We start from the raw sequence: 22,246 nt of genomic DNA on the forward strand, positions 1-22,246 counted from the left end.
TACCTAGGTGTTTGACTCACCTTCCCAGCTGCAATGCTAAGAAGCGCTCTGACGGTGGAGTGTTTTAAGATGGGAATAAATGTTTAACCATAATCTTCACAGAATTTCTGGAAGTAAGCCTTGGCAACTAGTCTGGCTTTGTACTTGTGAATAATCCCTTCTGCATCTGACTTTACTTTCCTGGTACATCATTCATGGCAGCATAAAATGGGTTGTGGAGGCTCTGCCCCCACAACTTGATAGGACTGGTTAACTATAAATCAAAGACAGACCTAGCTCACGGCATTCTCCTTTTTTCTTTTTCACCTGATCAGGACTGGAGTTGTGAGGTATCCCTTACCATTTGTCACCCCAGCCAGGTTAAGCCTCTTCCAAGTGGAAGTCCTTCCTGTACAGTCTTTAAATGAGCTATATGGTTGGAGCCCCATTCTGGTGGTCTGGGGGGCATATTGCAGCCTCTTCTGAGTGGAAGTCCTTCCTCTACAGTCTATAAATGAGCTATATGGTTGGAGCCCCATTCTGGTGGTCTGGGGGGCATATTGCAGCCTCTTCTGAGTGGAAGTCCTTCCTCTACAGTCTATAAATGAGCTATATGGTTGGAGCACCATTCTGGTGGTGCAGGCCTGACAAAGAAAGCTTTAAAAAAGCTTTGACATAAATGACAGCATTTCCATTTGCTTTCAATATGCTTTTTACTTATTTTCTCTGTTTTATGGGCATTTGCCATTTCCAAGAATGTGGCAGCAGTACAAGTACACTCTGAGCCTGAGAGGCAGGAAGTGATGCGGGCTCTGTGACCAGTTTCCTGGCTAGAGCTTTTCCAGGATGGAGATCTGAGCATGCTCAGCCACTGATATCACTAATGCCAAAATGTAAATGTTTTAAATGGTTTTATGGCATTTTTTGACAACAAATGGTGGAGCTCTCTACTCATGCATGCTGGATGCTTATGTTGTCACTGTTTTCAGGTATGTTTTCCCTTTTTATGGCATTCATCTGGGCTTTTCCTATCTCTTTCTCAGTACTGCTCTGGGGTCAATGTGCTCTTTATGGCATTGACATGAGCTCTTCCTATCTCCTTCTCAATGCTTGCTCTGGGATCACTGTTTTGGGCTTGGTTTCCACTGGTTCATAGACCTCAAGAATACCCAGGCATTGCTTCAAGTCACATCAAAATCATGTGACTTTCAGGTTGCAGTAGTGGAGCCTTATGCTGTTTTTCATTTCAGTCTGCTGCTTTGCTCTGTTTCTATGGAGAACGCTGCCCAGTCAGACCACCCATTGCTTTTAAGGTATAGGGATGAGGTAAGTCGTGAAGACTGAGAAAAAGAGAGCAAATATCTATAGTTCTGTAAGCACCACAAGATGGAGGGAGCCATCTGAAGGTCAAGACAAGTCACCATCTAAGAACAAACATCCAGGCAATGTTAATTAAGGTCATCATCTCACCCCTCATTATCATTGCTCCCTGTTAAAAAAAAATCACAGGTTAGCAGCTCTAATAGTCGCTGCGTTTGGAAAGTCATTGCCTAACAAGCTAGTATGTCAAATCTGCCTGGAACAAGCTCTATACAGCCCTGCAAGGACCTCAAGATGGAGGGAGCCTTCTAAAAGCCAGAACAGTTACCATTTAGGTGCAGACATCCAGGCAACATTGAGCAATGTCATCATCTCACCTCTCATTATTATTGCTCCCCGTTTACAAACACTACAGTTTACCAGCCCTAATGGTTGCTGCATTTGTGGTGGAAAGTCATTGCTTGACAAGCTAGCATGTCAAGTTCACTTGGAGCAAAGAAGGAGATGCCTGGAAAGTAGCCGCCTTGATTAAAGAATCAGCCAAGGAGTTGATACATGAAGCCTGTACTCCCCAGTCAGTGGCTGAATTTCCTAGCACTTCCAACCAATGGCAGTAGGAGGTTTCCAAATTGGAAAGCTTTCCATGAGAAGAATGTGTTAAAGGGACCACAAGCTTTAAAGATTGCCCAATAGAGCCTTTTTGCACGGGCAGTTAAGGACGCAATTGTCTGTAGTGTAATGGAGGAAACTCTTCACAAGGTTAAAAAGTACTCATCCCTTCACTAAACAACTGTTGGAGTTAATCCAGGAAGAATGGAAGGGGTCAAAGAAAAATGCCTATAAAAACAGGCTGTCAAAACTGTATACCCTGAAAAAGCTAAAGGTCAACCTGCTGCACTCTCCTCTAATGGTGGATGCATCATTAACCACTTCAGCACCGGCCTATAGATATATGTCGTCCGCAGATAGGATCTCCCATCCTGGGCGGGCGTCATATGACGTTCTCTCATTCCCGGCCACCTAGGGGGCGCGCACGCTGCTGGTGGCGCACGAGCACCCGCGGCATCGCTCTGGACCCGGTCCGCGTGCCCGCGATTGCCCGGGAACACAGCAGGACAGTGGATCTGTGTATGGAAACACAAAGATCCACGTCCTGTCAGTGGAGAGGAGACCGATGGTGTGTTCTCAGTACAGAGAAACACTGATCGGTCTCCTCCCCTTGTGAGTCCCCTCCCCCCACAGTTAGAATCACTCCCATAGGGAACATATTAACCCATGCAGTGCCCCCTGGTGTTAACCCCTTCCATGCCAGTCACATTTACACAGTAATCAGTGCAATTTTATCGCTGTGTAAATGTGAATTGTCCCAAAAATGTGTCAAAAGTGTCCGATGTGTCTGCCATAATGTCGCAGTCACGGAAAAAATCACAGATCGCCGCCATTACTAGTAAAAAAAATTAAAAATGCCATAAATCTATCCCCTATTTTGTAGATGCTATAACTTTTGCACAAACCAATCAATATACGCTTATTGTCATTTTTTTTTTTTTTTTTACCAAAAATATGTAGAAGAATATGTATCGGCCTAAACTGAGGAAAAAATGTGTTGTTTTTTTTAAAAACTGGATATTTATTATAGCAAAAAGTAAAAAATATTGTGTTTTTTTTCAAAATTGACGCTCTTCTTTTGTTTATAGCGCAAAAAATAAAAAGCGCAGAGGTAATCAAATACCACCAAAATAAAGCTCTATTTGTGGGACGTCAATTTTGTTTGGGTGCAGCGTCGCATGACCGCGCAATTGTCTGTTAAAGCGACGCAGTGCCAAATCTCAAAAAGTGCTCTGGTAAGGAAGGGGGTAAAATCCTCCGGGGCTGAAGTGGTTAATGTAGCTGGCAAGACATGTCACCTTGCTGTCACATTCAAGGAGGCTCTAGGCCGAAAATTTGATCTAGATCTGAAGTGCTCCTACATACTCTTGCATCTGCAGGTGCCGGCAGACCAGCAATAACCAGGCTAATGGGTGTGGTTTCATAATTATCAACCAGCTGCTGCACCTGCAGGACTCTTAGGTAAGTGGCAGGGTCTGCATCCCTTTAGACATGATTTCCTATTGGGAGCATCTTGCCAAAAATGACATTTGACAAAAATCTGACTTGTATCTTGGTGCAGATTTCTGGGAGAATCAGTGAGCCAGTCACACAAGCAGGAAATAATATTTCAAGAAGGGGTTCTGTACACATTCTGTGTACAGAACACCTCCCAGATAATCATATTGCATTGCATTTTACAGAAAATTACAGCCCTGCAGATTGAAAAGAAAAGTGAAGTATCCCTTTAAAGAAGCCTTTCTGGAAGAAGTGAAGTGACAAGGTGGTAACAGCTTTGTAAGAGCTGAAATTGATGACAAACTCTGTGGCGGATGTGTCAGTAGACATTAATTTATGTTTTTCAAGGGCGGTTGTATTAAGGGGTTAAATATCATGTTACATTTAACCATAGGTTCATTCATATATTTACCCTTTCAGATATGTGGTCAGTAAATGCAAGGATTAAAACACAACAACACACAAAGAATGTAATAAAAAGATTTACTTAGCTTTGATTAAAGATGTATACAGATGATACGATACAGGATAAATACAGCATATTCAATCCAGGGGAGTCACTAGCTCATTTATAAATGAGCTACCTAGATTAGACAGTCAGGCTTCCGCCTTAGATTCAACCTCAAAATGCAAACTGGTCTCCCAGTCATATTTATATGGTAGTGAAGACAATAGCTACAACTGATGAAAAGAAAAAGTCAAAGGTTCCCAACTTCCCATAGCATAATGAAGCAGATGCCTAATGCATTAAACATGTTGTATATAGATATAAGTAATCACTCTTAACTTATTCTTGTAATTCAATAACTAAAGTTATATATGAATATAGACCCATACTACAGCAGTGTTCCCTGCAGTCATGGCAAGAGGGGCATTACGGCTGAAGCCATGGTTGGCAGATCCCACCTTAAAAATAAAAAATAAACTGACCCAATACAATTATCGCAAAGGTGACCACTAGCAGGTCAGGGCGAATATCATCTGACAAAAAACTGAAAATTCTGAAAGGTCCAGCATACAGGTGGCAACTGCCAAGTAGCTACAAGGAGACAAAATCCTACGGACAGTGAAAAAGATTAGTAAAGGAATGAAGAAGTGCCTAATCTTCATTACTGAAGCCTTAAAAATCGATGGCACCTGTCTTGGGAAAACAGAAATGTTTACCCACGCAGGGGCATAATTCAATGAGCATAATGGTCATATAACATTGATAGGTGGGATGTCAACCTTTCAATCTCTTCCAGTCAGCCAGGCTACCAGAGTTGATGAAGAAGTAAAAAATACGGGCCCAATTTGTAGCCGGCTTAAATAAAAAAAACAAGCAATCATCAAGGTTCCAGTTGCCCAGATGAGATGAGGATTTGGTTCACCTCTGTTCCTAGCAAAAAAAATAAAAAATCTAAATGAAGTAATCTGTGCCTATTGCTAAAGCTGAAAAAAAAAAAAAACTCAACAAGCACAGGAAGTTGGAGTCGTGCAAGATAGAAAACTTCCAATCAATTATATTATAGATAAATCTAGGAGACTAGATGCTCTCTAGGTTTATCAGACACCTACTTGTCCCAATTCATCCACCGGTTTCAGTGTCTCCTCTTCGGTCTGTACACCTCTCCCAGGGCATTCACAATGGTCTTACTGTCTGCAATAGCGACAGGAAAAATTCAGTAGAACTTCCACAAGGGAATATGCATCCTCTGATAGAGAAAGTCAAAGGTGCTTTGGGAGTGAAGTCTCTTCCAGCAGAACAGTGCCGGAGTATCTATGGTTATTCGTAACTGACCAATTGTTTTAGACTGGAACATTATCACATCAGACCCCAGCTAGAAAGGTTGGGGGACGCATTTCAAAGGACAGGCTGCTCAAAGTCATGGAATGTTCAGCTTATAAGGCGTAGTATTGAATGCTCTTGAACTGAGAGTAGTGTTCAAAGCCCTTCTGTTATTCACTCCTTTTAGAAAAGGAGCAAGACTTTTACTGCACCTAGACAGCAGTGGAAGGGTAGAATTCTTAGGCTGTCAGGGGAACTTCCTCTATTATTAATTGCAAATATACCATTTTTGCTTAAGAGGCTCTAGTGTCTGTCTCTCCTACACTTAAGCATTAAGTCACCACTGCCTCTTCCAGTGATGACGGATTTGTTCTCTCATGGACATGTTTTGCCATCCATCTCCAAGAGACTAGATTTGATGGCATAGAAGTTGAGAGGCAGAGGATGCCAAGTCAGGGGTGCTTAGTGCAGGTAGTGGCTGCCTTGTGTCAAGCCAGAATTCAAGAATTCAGAATTGTGTCAAGCCGGAGTATCTATGGTTATTCGTAACTGACCAATTGTTTTAGAATGGAACATTATCACATCAGACCCCAGCTAGAAAGGTTGGGGGACGCATTTCAAAGGACAGGCTGCTCAAGGTCATGGAATGTTCAGCTTATAAGGCGTAGTATTGAATGCTCTTGAACTGAGAGTAGTGTTCAAAGCCCTTCTGTCATTCACTCCTTTTAGAAAAGGAGCAAGACTTTTACTGCACCTAGACAGCAGTGGAAGGGTAGAATTCTTAGGCTGTCAGGGGAACTTCCTCTATTATTAATTGCAAATATACAATTTTTGCTTAAGAGGCTCTAGTGTCTGTCTCTCCTACACTTAAGCATTAAGTCACCACTGCCTCTTCCAGTGATGATGGATTTGTTCTCTCATGGACATGTTTTGCCATCCATCTCCAAGAGACTAGGTTTGATGGCATAGAAGTTGAGAGGCAGAGGCTACCAAGTCAGGGGTGCTTAGTGCAGGTAGTGGCTGCCTTGTGTCAAGCCAGAGAGGTTTTCACGAATAAGACTTACCAAAGAATATGGGAAAATTATGCAGATCTCGCACAGCAAAAGCCTGGAGTCCTTTATCACCTAAACTAGCCAAGGTTCTACAGTTCTTACAACTGGGGCTGAACAGGGGCCTAGGTTCAAATATGTTTAAAGTTCAAAGTTTAGCCTTGTCTGCACATATAAGGGTTTAAGGAGTTCTTAACCCTTTAGTGATGCAATTCTTAAAAGGCTTGCTTGAAGTTATAGACCTCCCAGGAAACCATTGTTCCCTATGTAGAACTTGCTTACGGTCCTCTATCAAGGCCTCATTTCTATCCTACAGAATTGGCTACAGTCTGCAATCTAACTCTGACAATCATATTTCTGGTTGCTACAACCTCTGTGAAAAGGTGTCAAAACTGCAGGCTTTGTACTCAAGGAGCCTCACTTAACATTCTACCAGGACAGAATAGTCCTTAAACTTCAGACTGCTTTTATCCATGGGGTGTCTTTCTCCTTTCAATTTAACCAGGAAGCCAATTTACCATCTTTCTTGGTTGAATGAGAGAACCACATCCCCTGAATGTTGATCTAACTCTAGTGACCTGCTTGGCAGCTATCTTTTTATTCAGGAAAGCTGAAATATGTACTTGGTTCCAGCGTCACTTATCCACTTCAGAAGTGACAATTGCACAGTCGTGCAACGTACCCAAACAAAATTTGACGTCCTTTTTTTCCCACAAATAGAGCTTTCTTTTGGTGGTATTTGATCATGTCTGCGCTTTTTATTTTTTGCGCTATAAACAAAAAAAGAGCGCCGATTTTGAAAAAAAACACAATATTTTGTACTTTTTGCTATAATAAATATCCTAATTTCTTTTTTAAAAAAGCAAATTTTTTTTCAGTTTAGGCCGATATGTAATCTACTACATATTTTTGGTAAAAAAATTGCAATAAGCGTATAGTGATTGCTTTGTGCAAAAGTTATAGCGTCTACAAAATAGGGGATAGATTTCTAGCATTTTTTTTTTACTAGTAATGACAGCGAGCTTATCGAGACTGCAACATTATGGCAGACACATTGGACAATTTTGACACATTTTTGGGACCATTGGCATTAATGCAGCGATCAGTGCTATAGAAATGCATTGATTACTGTAAAAATGTCAATGTCAGTGAAGGGTTAATTGAAGGGGTTAACTGTGTTCCCTGCTAAGTGTTCTAACTGAAGGGGGATGGGACTTGCTAGGGAAGAGATAGATACTTTGTATGAACATACGATTAGTCTCTTCTCCCCTCAGGGAACCGGGATCTCTGTGTTTACACACAGAGATCCTGATTCTTGCAGTGTCATGAGCGATAGTGGGAGACTGGCGGTTATCGAGACCGCTGGGCACTTGTATCGGTTCCAGGGGCGAGCAGCGGGCGTGTGTGCGCCCCTAGTGACCACCAGAAGAAGTGACGTAACATGACGGCGATTTGCCTGCTGTGCCATTCTGCTGCAGTAAAACTGCGGTGGCTAGTTGGCATGGGGTTAAGACAGGGTCAGTCAGTATCAACACGTACAGTCACCTCCTAGATTGTTAAGACAATTAAAAGAGCCTACTCTTCACAAGGCCTTCTGTTTTGGAGGTCTTAAGAGCACATTCAACTAGGGCAGTGCAAGTTCTGTGGACAGCTCAGTGTCTCCTGAAGCTATTTGCAAGTCAGCAATATGGTCCTCCCAGGACACCTTCGTTACACTTTAATAGGCAAACCCGCCTCACGACAGTAAAATTTGAAAAATTCATGGTGCATACTTATTCTACAGATGATTACAACATTTTTCTTGCACCCTCCCATATGGCGAGTTAGTTCCCATTGTATGCTGTCATGATGCACCAGGAAAACGGAAAATTGTATATTCACCTTTCCGTAATTTTCTTCTCCTGGTACATCTTAATGGCAGCATACAGATTCTCTCAGAAATGGTGAGAGTTAGAGAATGTTGTGAGCCGGGTCTGTCTTTGATTTATAGTTAACCAGTCCTATCAGGTTGTGGGGGTTGTGAAGATGCACCAGGAAAAGAAAATTATGGAAAGGTGAGTGTACAATTTTCCATTTTGAAAGTCCACTCACTTCCTATAGTTTTGCAGTTAGGAGGGAGATCTGTAAGTGTCCAGGTTTTATTTTCTTGAAGTGACTTTAATTCTTCTTCTGCTGCCTTTCTCCATATATTGGCTTCACATTTTGACAGTTTTTCTATGTCTTCCCACAATTTCAGTTCAAGTATGCTGCGTGTTTTGACAGTGTATGACAGCTTGCAGGGTGGTATCTCCTTTGTATTCCGAGAGGATCTTTGGATTTCAGGCAGTTCAGCAGGATCTGGTGGGGAACTTGATTTAGGCATTGTGAGTTCCACCTCTTGTTCTGAGTCCTATACAGGTTCGTTTTGGTCAACCTTTTCTTCTGGTTTGCCTGGCATATTCACTTCACAGCTTTCAGGGATCTGTGTTTCTGGTGATGGGCTTTCATCAAAATAAACAGTAGACTTATTGTCACTTTATCAGTCTGTGGGTGTAGGATTCTGTAACCCTTTGTTGGCTCGCAGTAGCCTACTGGAATTCCTTCTATGACTCTGTTGTCCAGTTTAGATTGCTTTTCACTTCGAATATAGACATATGCTTTACATCCAAACACTCTAATGTGCCCTATGCTAGGCTTTGATCCATGCCACATTTCAAATTGAGTACTTTTAATGGCTCTTGGGGGTAGTCTGTTCTGTAGGTAGGTTGCAGTTATGACTGCTTCTGTCCAGTACATGTGAGGTAGGTTGGCATCTGACAACATGCACCTGGCCATTTCTATAAGAGTGCAATTTTCACTTTTTTTGAGAGTGTGTCACAAGTCTAATCTTGGGTGGCGTTCTCCAGCAATACTGTATATGCACCATATAAAATATTGTTGGTAAAATAAAATAACTATTCTGTCTTGTTTTTTCCAGTTCATTTTTGCTGGTTGTATAACAATCACTGCCACCACCAGAACAGCCCTTGATCTTGTGAGTACTTCTATCACTTTCCTCATAGAATTTCAATGAAAGTACTGAGTTATGGAATGGGCAGATTTACCTGATCTTTACAGATGCAGGTAAAGTGATCCATCAGTGGATTCTTTGGACCCCTTTACATGTTTACTATAGCACGTGGAGCACAGGCTCTCTATCTCCGGTCAGACTGGTTTGCTTTTCTGTCTTACCATGCAAAGGGGTCTAAAATGGCTTAAGGGGATATTTATAATATTCTAAAATATGTCCTAAAAAGCTTTAGAAAAATACTAGAATATAACAGATTGTCATTTTAATAACCTCTGTAGTAATGATAGTTTAGCATATTTGTTAGGAAGGAGGGAGGAGTTAGGTTCCTCTGAGTTATATAGTAGGGTGTGTAATCTGGTCCCTTTTGATCTCCTAGAATCTATTAACATATACCTCAAAATTAAAGACAGAAAAATTGTTGTTCACTGGAATATGGCGCTTCCTGGTCACAGAGGGTAAATATGAAATACCCATAAATAGTATTTCTCATAGTTAAATAGTAGGTGATGTCAAAAAAGACACAAGTCCATCAAGTCCAACCTATGTGTGTGATTATATGTCAGTATTACCTTGTATATCCCTGTATGTTGTGGTCATTCAGATGCTTATCTAATAGTTTCTTGAAACTATCAATCCCCCCCCGCTGAGACTAAGCCTGTGGAAGTGAACTCCACATCCTTGCCCCACTAACAGTAAAGAACCCTCTACGTAGTTTAAGGTTAAACCTCTTTTCTTCTAATTTTAAATGAGTGGCCACGTGTCTTGTTAAACTCCCTTCTGTGAAAAAGTTTTATCCTTATTGTGGGGTCACCACAGTATGGTATTTGTAAATTTAAATCATATCCCCTTTCAAACATCTCTTCTCCAGTTCAGTGCTCGCAACCTTTTCTCATAATTAATATCCTCCAGATTCTTTATTAGCTTTGTTGCCCTTCTTTGTACTCCTCTCCATTTCCAGTACATCCTTCCTGAGGACTGGTGCCCAGAACTGGACAGCATACTGTAGGTGCGGCCAGACCAGAGTCTTGTAGAGTGGGAGAATTATCGTTTTATCTCTGGAATTAATGCCCTTTTTAATGCATGCCAATATTCTGTTTGCTTTGTTAGCAGCAGCTTGGCATTGCATACCATTGCTGAGCCTATTATCTACTAGGACCCCAAGGTGCTTTTCCTTCCTAGATTCCCCCAGAGGTTCTCCCCCAGTGTATAGATTGCATTCATATTTTTTCCACCCAAATGCATTATTTTATATTTTTCTACATTGAACCTCATTTGCCATGTAGTTGCCCACCCCATTAATTTTTTTCAGAACTTTTTGCAAGGTTTCCACATCCTGCGGAGAAGTTATTGCCCTGCTTAGCTTAGTATTGTCCACAAATACAGAGATTGAACTGTTTACCCCATCCTCCAGGTCGTTTATGAACAAATTAAACATGATTGGTCCCAGCACAGAACCCTGAGTGACCCCACTACCCACCCCTGACCAATCCAAGTGCTCCCCATTTATCACCACCCTCTGAACTCGTCTTTGTAGCCAGTTTTCAATCCATGTACTCACCCTATGGTCCATGCCAACCAGGGCCGGACTGGGAATAAAAACCAGCCCTGGAAAAAAAATTCATACCAGCCCTACAGCATTATTATACCAGCCCAACAGCATAACGTCATTATTTCTTTGTTTCATGAAAGGGAAAACCATACATTTTAAAGCACATTTGATGAAGAGCGTATTATATATAGATATGAAATCACATAGGGATATATATATATATATATATATATATATATGTATATGTATATATATATATATATATATATATATATATATATATATATATGCAAATTCCAGTTAAAAGTAAGTGAACAATCATCAAGGGGGACCCTAGGAACTCAGAACGTGGGGGACCACCTTCCACAGAAAGAATACACTAAGGTAAGGGGGGTGGGTGCCCACCAAATGCAGCTTTACTCTGCCTGTGAATGCAGTCTCACTGTGCCCACCATTGCAACCTCACTGTGCCCACCATTGCGGCCCCACTGTGCCCATCAAATGCAGCTTTACTGTGCCATGAACGCAGCCCACTGTGCCCATGAATGCAGCACCTCCTGTGCACCATGTCCCAGTCTGCAGTCCCTGTCTGTGGAAAGGTGTGTTGTTGATGCTTGGTACGGTACCTTGCATGCCAGCAGGATATCCATGACGGGCAGCAGCAGGCAGGGTCTGTTCTCGTTTTGGAGGGGGGTGGTGCTCCTTCCAGAGGATCTGTTTGCTGTGAGATGAAGTGGTCCCTGGCCACTTGCACCTTCAGCCGTCCCCATTTTCCGGCCCCAGTCAGCCTGTCCTCTGGTCCTGGGGAAGTGGAGAGCACTGGGTGGGAGCTGGAGAGAAGGGAGAGCAGAGAGTACTGGCAGGGTTGGAGAACACATGGGTGGGGGCAAAGAGCAGGGGGTAGTGGAGATCACAGGGGTGGGGAGCAGAGAGCGCTGGGGGGCCAAAAAGAACAGGGGTGGAAGGCATGGTAGGGTGAGAGCACTGAGGGGGCTAAGAGTGTGGGGTGGCGAAGAACACTGGGGGGGCAGAAAAACAAGGGTGGAGAGCACGGGGGCTGGAGAGTACTGGGGGGGTACAAATAATAGGAGAGAGAGCTTAAGAGCACCAGTGGGGGCCAAAAAGAACAGGGGGAAAAGCACGGGGGACTTGAGCGCATTATGGGAGGTGGAGAGCATTGGCAGGGTTGGAGAGCACTGGGGGGGGGTGAGAAAGAACAGGGGGGAGAGCACTGGGGGGGAAAGAACAGGGGGAGAGCACTGGGGGGGAACATGGGGGAGAGCACTGGGGGGAAGGAACAAGGGGGGAAGAACAAGGGGGGAGAGCACTGGGGGGAGTGGAGAGCACCGGGGGGGGGGGGTAGAACAGGGGGGAGAGCACTGGGGGGGGAAAGAACGGGGGGGAGCACTGGGGTAGTGGAGAGCACTGGGGGAGAAAGAACAGGGGAGGGCACTGGGGGGAAGAACAGGGGGTGGCGAAGAACACTGGGGGGCAGAAAAACAAGGGTGGAGAGCACGGGGGCTGCAGAGTACTGGGGGGGTACAAATAATAGGAGGGAGAGCTTAAGAGCACCAGTGGGGGCCAGAAAGAACAGGGGGAAAAGCACGGGGGACTTGAGAGCATTATGGGAGGTGGAGAGCATTGGGAGGGTTGGAGAGCACATGGGTGGGGGCAAAATGCAGGGGGGTGCAGAGTACAGGGGTGGGGAGTGGTGAGTGCTGGGGGAAGCCAAAAAGAACAGAAGTGGAGAGCAAGGGGGGGGGGGATAGAGAGCACGGGGGGCTGGAGAGTGATGGGTGGAGCTTGAGAGCACCATGGGGCCAGAAAGAACAGGGGCGAGGAGAATGGAGGGCTGGAGAGCACTGGGGTGGGGGCTGGAGAGTGATGGGGAGAGCTGGAGAGCACTGGGGAGAACACTGGGGGGAAAAGAACAAGGTGAGAGCACTGGGGGAGAGAACATGGGGGAGAGCACTGGGGGGGAGAGCACTGGGGGGAAGGAACAAGGGGGGAAGAACAAGGGCGGCGAGCTCTGGGGGGGAGTGGAGAGCACTGGGGGGGGTAGAACAGGGGGGGAGAGCACTGGGGGGGAGTGAAGAGCACTGATGGAGGAAAAAAGGGGGGAGAGCACTGGGGGGAGTGGAGAGCACTGGGGGGGGGAAAGAACAGAGGGGCACTGGGGGGGAGAACATGGGGGAGTGGAGAGCACTGGGGGGGGTAGAACAGGGGGGAGAGCACTGGGGGGAGAAAAGGGGGGAGCACTGGGGGGAGTGGAGAACACTGGGGGGGGACAGGGGGGAGTGGAGAGCACTGGAGGGGGAAGAACGGGGGGGAGCACTGGGGGGAGTGGAGTGCATTGGGGGAGAACAGGGGGGAGAGCACTGGGGGGAAGAACAGGGGGGAGAGCAGAGGGGAGAACGGGGGAGAACAGGGGGAGAGCACTGGGGGAGTGGGGCGCACTGAGGGGGGGAACAGGGGGTAGAGCACTGGGGGGAGTGGAGCGCACTGGGGGGAGAACAAGGGGGAGAGCACTGGGGGGAGTGGAGTGCACTGGGGGAAAGCACTGGGGGGAGTGGAGCGCACTGAGGGGGGGGGGGCAGGGGGTAGAGCACTGGAGGGAGTGGAGCGCACTGGGGGGAGAACAGGGGGGAGAGCACTGGGGGAGTGGAGTGCACTGGGGGGAGAGCACTGGGGGGAGTGGAGCGCACTGGGGGGAGAGTACTGGGGGGAGTGGAGCGCACTGGGGGGGAGGGAAGAACAGGGGGGTGAGCACTGGGGGAGTGGAGAGCATGGGGGAGAGAACAGGGGGGAGAAGAGCACTGGGGGGGGAGAACAGGGGGGAGAAGAGCACTGGGGGGAGCAGAGCACTGGGGGGGTGAAGAGCACTGGGGAGAGCACTGGGGGGGTGGATAGCACTGGAATGGTGGCTAGAGAAGGATGGGGAGAACTGGAGAGCAGGCTGGGGTTGGGGGGCAGAAATAACAGGGGTGGAGAGAACTGTGGGGGGGGGGGGCAGGGAGCGGGAGAGTGATGGGTGGAGCTTGAGAGCACCAGGGGGCCAGAAAGAACAGGGGTGGGGGGAATGAAGGGCTGGAGAGCACTGGGGTGGGGGCTGGAGAGTGATGGGGAGAGCTTGAGAGCACTGGGGGGGGGGTGAGAAAGAACAGGGGGGAGAGCACTGGGGGGGAAAGAACAGCGGGAGAGCACTGGGGGGGAACATGGGGGAGAGCACTGGGGGGGAAGGAACAAGGGGGAAGAATAAGGGCGGAGAGCACTGGGGGGAGTGGAGAGCACTGGGGGGTAGAACAGGGGAGAGAGCACTGGGGGGAGTGAAGAACACTGGAGGGGGAAAGAACGGGGGGGGGGCACTGAGGGGAGTGGAGAGCAATGGGGGAGAAAGAACAGGGGGGGCACTGGGAGGGAAGAACAGGGGGGAGTGGAGAGCACTGGGGGGTAGAACATGGGGGAAAGCACTGAGGGGGGGGAAGAACAGGGGGAGCACTGGGGGGAGTGGAGAGCGCTGGGGGGAGCACTGGGGGGAGTGGAGTGCACTGGGGGGAGAACAGGGGGAGAGCACTGGGGGGAAGAACAGGGGGGAGAGCACTGGGGGGAGTGGAGCACACTGGGGGGTGGGGGAGAACAGATGGGAGAGCACGGGGGGGAGTGGAGCGCACTACGGGGGGAGGGGAGCACTGGGGGGAGTGGGGTGCACTGAGGGGGGGAGAATGGGGTAGAGCACTAGGGGGAGTGGGGCGCACTGGGGGGGGAACAGGGGGGAGAGCACTGGGGAGAGTGGAGAGCACAGGGGGAGAACAGGGGGAGAACAGCACTGGGGGGGAGAACAGGGGGGAGAAGAGCACTGGGGGGAAGAGCACTGGGGGGGTGAAGAGCACTGGGGGGGAGAGCACGGGGCAGAGCACTGGGGGGTGAAGAGCACGGGGGGAGAAGAGCACTGGGATGGTGGCTAGAGAAGGATGGGGAGAACTGGAGAGCAGGCTGGGGTTGGGGGGTCAAAAAGAACAGAGGTGGAAAGAACTGTGGGGGGACAGGGAGCACAAGGTTAACTGGGGGGGGGGCAGTAAAAGAAGTTGGATAGGAGGATCAGCAGGGGGCTGCATATAGAGGAAATAAGCTTTCTATATTCCTCCATGCAGCCACTGAATGCTTGATCCTCCTCCTCTCCCTAGAAAGCTAATTTCCTCTATATGCAGCCCCCTGCTGATCCTCCTATCCAGGCACACAGGGCGGGCTGTATGGGCTGCATCTCCTCCTGCGGATCACAGAGCGCTGGCTGGCTCTGTGTTTCGGCGGCTGCTCTGCAACACGGCCCGCCCCCCCCAGACTGGCTCATGTGATAGGCGGAGCGTTGATTCTCTCTACTATCACACAAGCAGGTGTGGGGGGGGGCCGTGTTGCAGAGTGGCCGCCGAAAACACAGAGCCAGCCAGCGCTGTGCGATCCATAGGCGAGAGCACAAATGCAGCCGCAACTAAAAGCGGCCCCAGTGTCAAATGCTTTTGCAAAATCCAGATACACCCCGTCTACCGGACTTCCTTTATCTAGATGGCAACTCCCCTCCTCATAGAAGGTTAATAGATTGGTTTGACAAGAATGCTTCTTCATGAATCCATGCTGATTACTGATAATGATACTGTTCTCATTACTAAAATCTTGTATATAGTCCCTTATCCCCTCCAAGAGTTTACATACTATCGATGTTAGGCTAACTGGTCTGTAATTCCCAGGGATGTATTTTGGGATCTTTTTAAATATCAGCTCTACATTGGCTTTTCTTTATTAAAAAGATTTCCTCATACTTGGTTCCCAAGAGCTTTAAGGGAGCATCAGGAGAGCTGAGCAAAAGTAAGCGTCATCAATTGGAGAGTTGTTCTTTCCAGAGAGCCTATCACTTTTTTTTTTATTATTATAAATGTTCAATTTCATTTAAATATACAGCTACCTTATGCTACTGTTTTAGGGGGTTTAGTAGACTATGGAAACAATTGATTTATTTTCTCTCATTAGTCTTCTTTCTGTCTCTTTGCACAGGTAAAAGGTTCAATTGCTTTGAATATCTCTAATGTATTCATAGCAGTCACAGGAATAACACTCAGCAGTTTTGATGTTTCTCTGATCCCTGATCATACCTCTGATCCTTATAGAAGTATGGTAAGAAAAAAAAAAAAACATTTTAGAGCAATTATTAAAATAATATTGCATCATACTTTAGTTTATAAGCCACTACAGGAGCTGACCTGAGCATTGTCAGGGAGTGTCCCTTCTTGTACTGTGCACTTAATTGTTTTTCACTTGGACATCAGAACCCCCAGCCCCATATCAATGGATAGTTAAAAGAAAATAACAGAAAACACTTCCTGGAAAAGATGGGCAGGAACAGAAATGGGGGGGGGGGGGTGGAAGTCCCCTTATTAGTAAGGATTAGATAAACTTACCTGGGTTTGGTTCAAGCAGGTTCTTAGAACTATGACTACATTTCTGGTGCAAAATTTGAACTCCACTGAAGTCAGTGGGAGCTGAATGGTAGTAAACAGTAATGGCTATTTTCTAGGGTGATAGGTAAAGGGGTGGGGGATCCCATTGACTAAATATGGAACTGTCCTTGTTTGGTCACTGACATCAGTCATATGTTTTTTTTTTGTTTTTTTAACAATCATTTTTATTGGGTTTTAAGTGGTATACAAATTGCCCACGCAGGGGCCAAAAATTTCCCACGCAGGGGTAAACCTTCAAATGCGGCAACAGGCCACATAAGAACACATTCTCTTAACATACAATCTGTTCCTGATGCAGCAACGGGCCGCATCAGGGCAGGTCAAAACAATACAACCTTAACTAGCTATACCCCAATGTGGGGAGAGGGTATTGCAGGAGGTTTTGTGCTGTGTTATACGTACAGGATAAAATATCATAGGAGCATTTGGGTCAACCTATCGTCCCACTATGACCTTAATAGAGAACTATGGGTTAATCACCACATCAGTTGCCGTAGTGGTATCATCCAACCAGCAGGTCCACACCTTCTCGAATTTTTGTGGGCAACCCCTGCTCGAGTAGGTGGCCTTATAGAGGGGCAAACTAGCGTTCACCAGGTTTTTCCAGAATTTGATGGAGGGGGGAGACGATTTGTTGCAGGTCATGGTGATGGCCTTTCGTGCATAGTACAATAGCGTGAGTACAATATGAGTGTTTTCCTAGCTCTGAGGATCGACATCTGCTCCACTAGCCCCAGCAGGCAATATTTAGGGTCACAAGGGATACTGATCTTAGTAGTCCTGACTATCACCAGGAGAACTTCCTTCCAGTAATGTTCAATCGCTGGACAAGTCCAGAAAATGTGAATGAAGTCTCCTGGCCGATAGGAGCATCGCCAGCACGCCGAGGAATGTGTCGGCGACATCTGATGCAATCTGTGGGGTGTGTAGTGGGCCCTATGAACAATTTTGTATTGGATTAATTTGTCCCTGGCTGACACCAAAGAGGAGAATGGAAAATTCCAAACCTCCCTCCAGTCATCGTCATCCAACTCCGGTATGTCCTCCACCCATTTCCTGTGGAGGGAGGACAACTCGGGGATGGCAGCGACCAGCAGGGACCCATAAATCTGAGACATGGGTTTCTCCAGGTCTTTTACCCAAAGGATGGATTCAAGCTCAGAGTATTCTAGCACAACCGGTTGACCTAAAAATTGACACCGATATGCATGTGCTATTTGAAGATATCGAAAATGGGCCCACGCTGGCACATTAAATTTAGTGCGTAGTATATGAAAGGGAGTAAGTTCCCCGTTAGTGATAATATGTTCAAGAGTCAGAATTTTACTTTTGACCCAGACCTGCGGGTCTGGGATGGTACTAAACTGCGGGAGGTTAGGATTCAGCCACAGGGGGTCATTTGTTTGTTAGCTTGAATGGATAACATACAATGTATGTGTTAGGGTGAAGCAATGGGAATGGATTTTTTCAGTGATCGACAGGTTTTTTTCTTTTGGTGGATTGGTAAGTATCGTTCATCATGATTGACATGGACATTCACATCCATGGACAACATGATTGACTGAGGACTTACGATGTAGGGCATTTTTTTTTTAAGGATTTATCAAAGCTGTGTGTAGTACCCCTGCCCTGGGCTAGGTTAATTTTAGTCTTTAATGCCCCGTACACACAGAAACACACGGAAACACACATAGAAATTCCGCCAGCAAAAGTCCAATGTGAGCTTTTGGTCAGAAATTCTGACCGTGTATATGCTCCATTGGACTTTTGCTGGCGGAGAACCCGCTCTCAAAAGATTGAGAGCAGGTTCTCTATTTTTCCGACAGATAAAAGTTATGATCATAAATTCGGATCGTCTGTAGCAATTCCGTCTAGCAAAATTCTTACGCATGCTCAGAAACAATTTAAGGCATGCTCGGAAGCATTGGACTTCATTTTCTCTGCATGCCGTAGTGTGTGTGCTACATAGTGTACTACACTACTGTGTGTCCTCAAAGTTTTCTTGCATCTTGGGTATCCTGCACACAAAAACCATACCCGGTGTTTTTATTGAAGACAATAAACTGTAAAAAGACCCCTAGAATGGAGCCTGAGTTTGTCTGTGTGCTACTGGAACTTGAATTGGGGTGGGCAGCCTCTGAACTGGTAAGAGGATTAAGGTTCAATTTCTAGCACCTCCTTTGGGGGTCATAGCTACACGTGGTGGCTCATAGTCTGGGATGCTCCAGGCTTTGTTCATGCTGTCAAAGCAAATACAACCAACTATTTGTGCAATAATATAAAAGTAAATGTTGAAATAGATATTAGTAAATACAACCAACTGCTTGTGCAAAATATACAAGTAAATATTGAAATAGATATTATATAGGGTATAGCAACCTTATATGTGTATATACATATACGTGATACAAAACATATAAGTATTAAAATTTCTGATCCCAAAAACCCACAAATGCTGATGGGCACATATAATAAGAGTCAGTGACATACACCTATAATAAAAATAAATATATAAAGTATAAACACCCAGTGTATGAACAATGAGTCCGTATAAAAAACAAGAAGGGGTTAACGTGAGACCAAATAAAAGTCCTCTGAGTAAAAACCACACTATTCCTGGAAATCCAAATATGGGAGCAGTTGTGTTCAATCCACCACCAACACACGATAAGATTTACTGCTTACCAGATATGAATGACCCCCCACTACAGAGGGTCACACGGGGCTTTATAGGAATGGACGTCACTTCCAACCACAAGGTAAAAGGGGTTCCTCGATGTCTTCCTGGCTTCGCTCTTTTAGGAACTCTTGGAAAGAAAACTCACTCCCGGACACTCAACTCAGTAGTCCAAACAGACTCAGAGCCAGGGGCATCAAAACCATAGGGGAAAGATAAAACTCAAAATGGTGTAAAACCCTTTTTATTTTAAGATAAAAATATAAAAATACACTTACAAGTGTGTAAAAGAAAAAAGCGCCTTAAGTCCGTGGCGCCGGCCGGACGCACGCGGACAGACTCGTTCTCCTGGAACCCGTCACAAAACCGAGGTGATAAGTAGCGCACCGCTCAGCCCTACGCGTTTCGCAACAAAATTGCATCATCCAGGGGCACGAGCGGCACGCTGTGTCACCTCCATTTATATGTCTCTAATCATCTGAGCCTCACTCTGGGCGCCTGGCTTTTCCCGCCAAAACCAAGCCTCGTCTTGGAATCAGCGTCTGATTCGTCAGGCAGTGATTCCTAAGGTCAATCCACAAGGTTGGGCCCGCCAATCATTTTCGTTTTCTTATTTGCATGCATGTGACATAGCGAAGCCGCAGCTGAACATCCTCACAGGAATTTCTTTACATATTTACACATTCACATATTCACATTTTTAACCTTAGCGCAGTTATTTTCTTTTTCCTTTGTTCATGCTGTCATTGCCCTTAGCAACCGACAGAAGACTGTGGATTTTGATTTTACATTATGGTTGGGAGTGTAACTAAAAACTGTTTCAGAATACTTTTTTTTATGCCTGTAGACGTGTTTTTTTTGTCATGGGAGGAAGTTTGTTGGTGTGTGTGTGTTCTTTGCTGCAATCAGAGGGTTACGTCACTGTGTCAGGATCTTCTAGAGGTAACACCCATGAGATTTTGGACTGGCTGGCTGATGCAAAGAATGAGTATGCGATTGACACAGGAGTGGGGTTGACACAAAGAGCTCGCATGGAGTTTCGCAATATGAAGGGATCTTAGCACATAGGCATCGTCTGTTGGATGCTTTCCACTATCATCAAAATGTGGTGCCTCTGTGACCATTGCAGAGACTCTTTGTTGAACTTGCTACCAAGCAACCCCCCGCCAAGTATATTTTGGGTTGAGTGGCACGTTAACTGCTGGAGTGCACAAAATTTGCTGCAAAGAGGCCCACAATTACTTCTAGTTGATCAACAGCTCAGATGAAGAGCGCCAGGATTTCATCAGTGATGGGGCTGTGTATGCAGTGGTGGGAGAAGGCTTTTGACCAGAAAGCTGAAGACATTGTGACCTGCCCATACCATTGATGGGCATGGCAAATGCTGTGGCAACACAGAAAAGTGAGACCCCTTGGGTTGCTAGTGCTGGGGGTTTAGGCTAAGAGTCACCCAACTTTGAGGCAGTGGAAGTCACCAGTGAGGCCGTGTAACTGGATAGAGACTTTAAATAAATTGTTTTTTATGACTTATTGTCTTGATATCCCTTTCTTATGTATATAAAATACTCCATGTGCCCCGCAATAGTACCGATACTCACCCCCCTTCTTTTTTGTTGATGTCTACCTTGGGAGAAAGGAGATATCTACATTTTCTCTAAACTGGATAGAGACACAGAGGAGTGGGAGCCCCCATTCTAAGTGGTCCTAAGGGACATTGTTGAGAGGGAAGTACCAGATCGTATACCAGAGCCAGACCAAGCTAAACACAAGGAAACTGCACCTGGATGAGATTTTGAGAAGAGAGCATAGGCTACAGATTTCCATACCATGGACTCCAACACAACTATAGCTCAGGCACATAGTGAATTAATAAAGAGGGCTCCAGATTCCTGTGTTCCACTAGGGAAAGGGAAGGTTTTAGAGGTACCCCATTTGTCTACAAAAGGGTTGCTCTGGAATACAGATCTAATACCCACATGTGTCCAAGCAAATGATGGACGAGATCAAGGAGCAGCAGTAGGAATGTGTGAACGAAGGAGCATGGGAGTACCTAAGTGTACCAAAGCCATGCTGATATGAGGGCTCCATTGTGCTTTGGGAGAAGTTTCTGGGCTGCAAGAAGAGTTGGAGCCTGGAAAGGGCAGAGTGGTGATAAAGAGGTCTGGATGCAGAGACCATGAGTGGACCATCAATAAATTTGATGCAGAGGGGATAATGGGCCAGGTTCCTGATCCTCATTAATAGCACAAAATTGTCTCTGCCTTTACCAAGCTTTCACTGTTTTCTGTCTGTTTTCTGTAAATAGGACCCTCTGCCTTTACTACAGCCTGCTGTACTTTGTGGCGAAGACAGTTGATTTTTTTTATGTTTTTGCCAAAAGGAGCCAAGTCATAGGCCCCTTTCTAAGAAAAGGTCTACGTGGACTCTTTATCTTGTTGTGCTGATTGCACTTAGTTTACTTTAGTTTAGATAGAATATGTTCTTTCTACATTATTTCAGGGCAGCAGAGAATGTCTGTGTCTAACTAACAGCACTTCGGTTAGTCATGCTAAATATTTGGACTTTGTGTTTGCTACATTGATTACTTACACCACTAGATGGTGGTAAAATACAAGGATGGACTTGAAGTAAAAAATTTTTTTAAATACCATAAAATATTATGCATTCCCTATATATTGGAATGTCATTTGTGAGGGAATGGTGTTTTAAGATTGAAGAAAATGTGACAAACATGTTTGCTGCTTTGTTCTTTTCCAGATGAACAACTGCGAGATTTCTACTCCTCAAGAAGCAATGTATTGCCCTATTCTCTGTATGTTCATTGACTTTCTGGTACTAATTGGACAGTAGTAGGGATCCATATAAGATGTAATGTTGCTCTTAATGTAAGAGTACATGTCCCTGCATGGCTGTTTTTGCCTTGTGACAGCCTCTAACGTTGATGTAATTATTGCTACTCCGAAGTCTTCTATTTCATATAGTATATATGTGAATTATTTACCCTTTTAACTTCCGCCCATCCATTTGTAATGTAGGATACCCAGCTTTGGAATTTTTTTTCTCTGAATTTTTGGCTTATGAGGACAAGGTCATTATTTAAGGGGTGAAGAACATAAGGATGAGTCATGGCTGTTAGGATGCTGATAGATGCTGGCTACCTAACGACTAGTCTGGGGGAAAGCTATCACATTAAGTAGCAGTAATAATACTGCTGCTAAATGTATCACTTCCTGCTGCTG

At 45.5% G+C, this 22,246-nt stretch overlaps 1 protein-coding gene across 2 annotated transcripts in view; it reads left to right on the forward strand.

The window, feature by feature from the left end:
- The window catches only part of LOC143930416 (membrane-spanning 4-domains subfamily A member 4A-like), a 121,037-nt gene that overhangs the window by 67,844 nt on the left and 30,947 nt on the right, over nt 1-22,246 (forward strand). For both annotated transcript variants that reach the window (XM_077454721.1, XM_077454719.1), the window contains exons 3-4: nt 9,179-9,235; nt 15,867-15,986. In XM_077454721.1, coding sequence (XP_077310847.1) covers nt 9,179-9,235; nt 15,867-15,986 — 177 coding nt within the window. The remainder of the gene's footprint in view (nt 1-9,178; nt 9,236-15,866; nt 15,987-22,246) is intronic.

This window comes from Lithobates pipiens, unplaced genomic scaffold (assembly GCF_037356315.1).
Source record: "Lithobates pipiens isolate NorthernLeopardFrog02 unplaced genomic scaffold, aLitPip1_a1.2 Scaffold_25, whole genome shotgun sequence".
Taxonomy (NCBI): domain Eukaryota; kingdom Metazoa; phylum Chordata; class Amphibia; order Anura; family Ranidae; genus Lithobates; species Lithobates pipiens.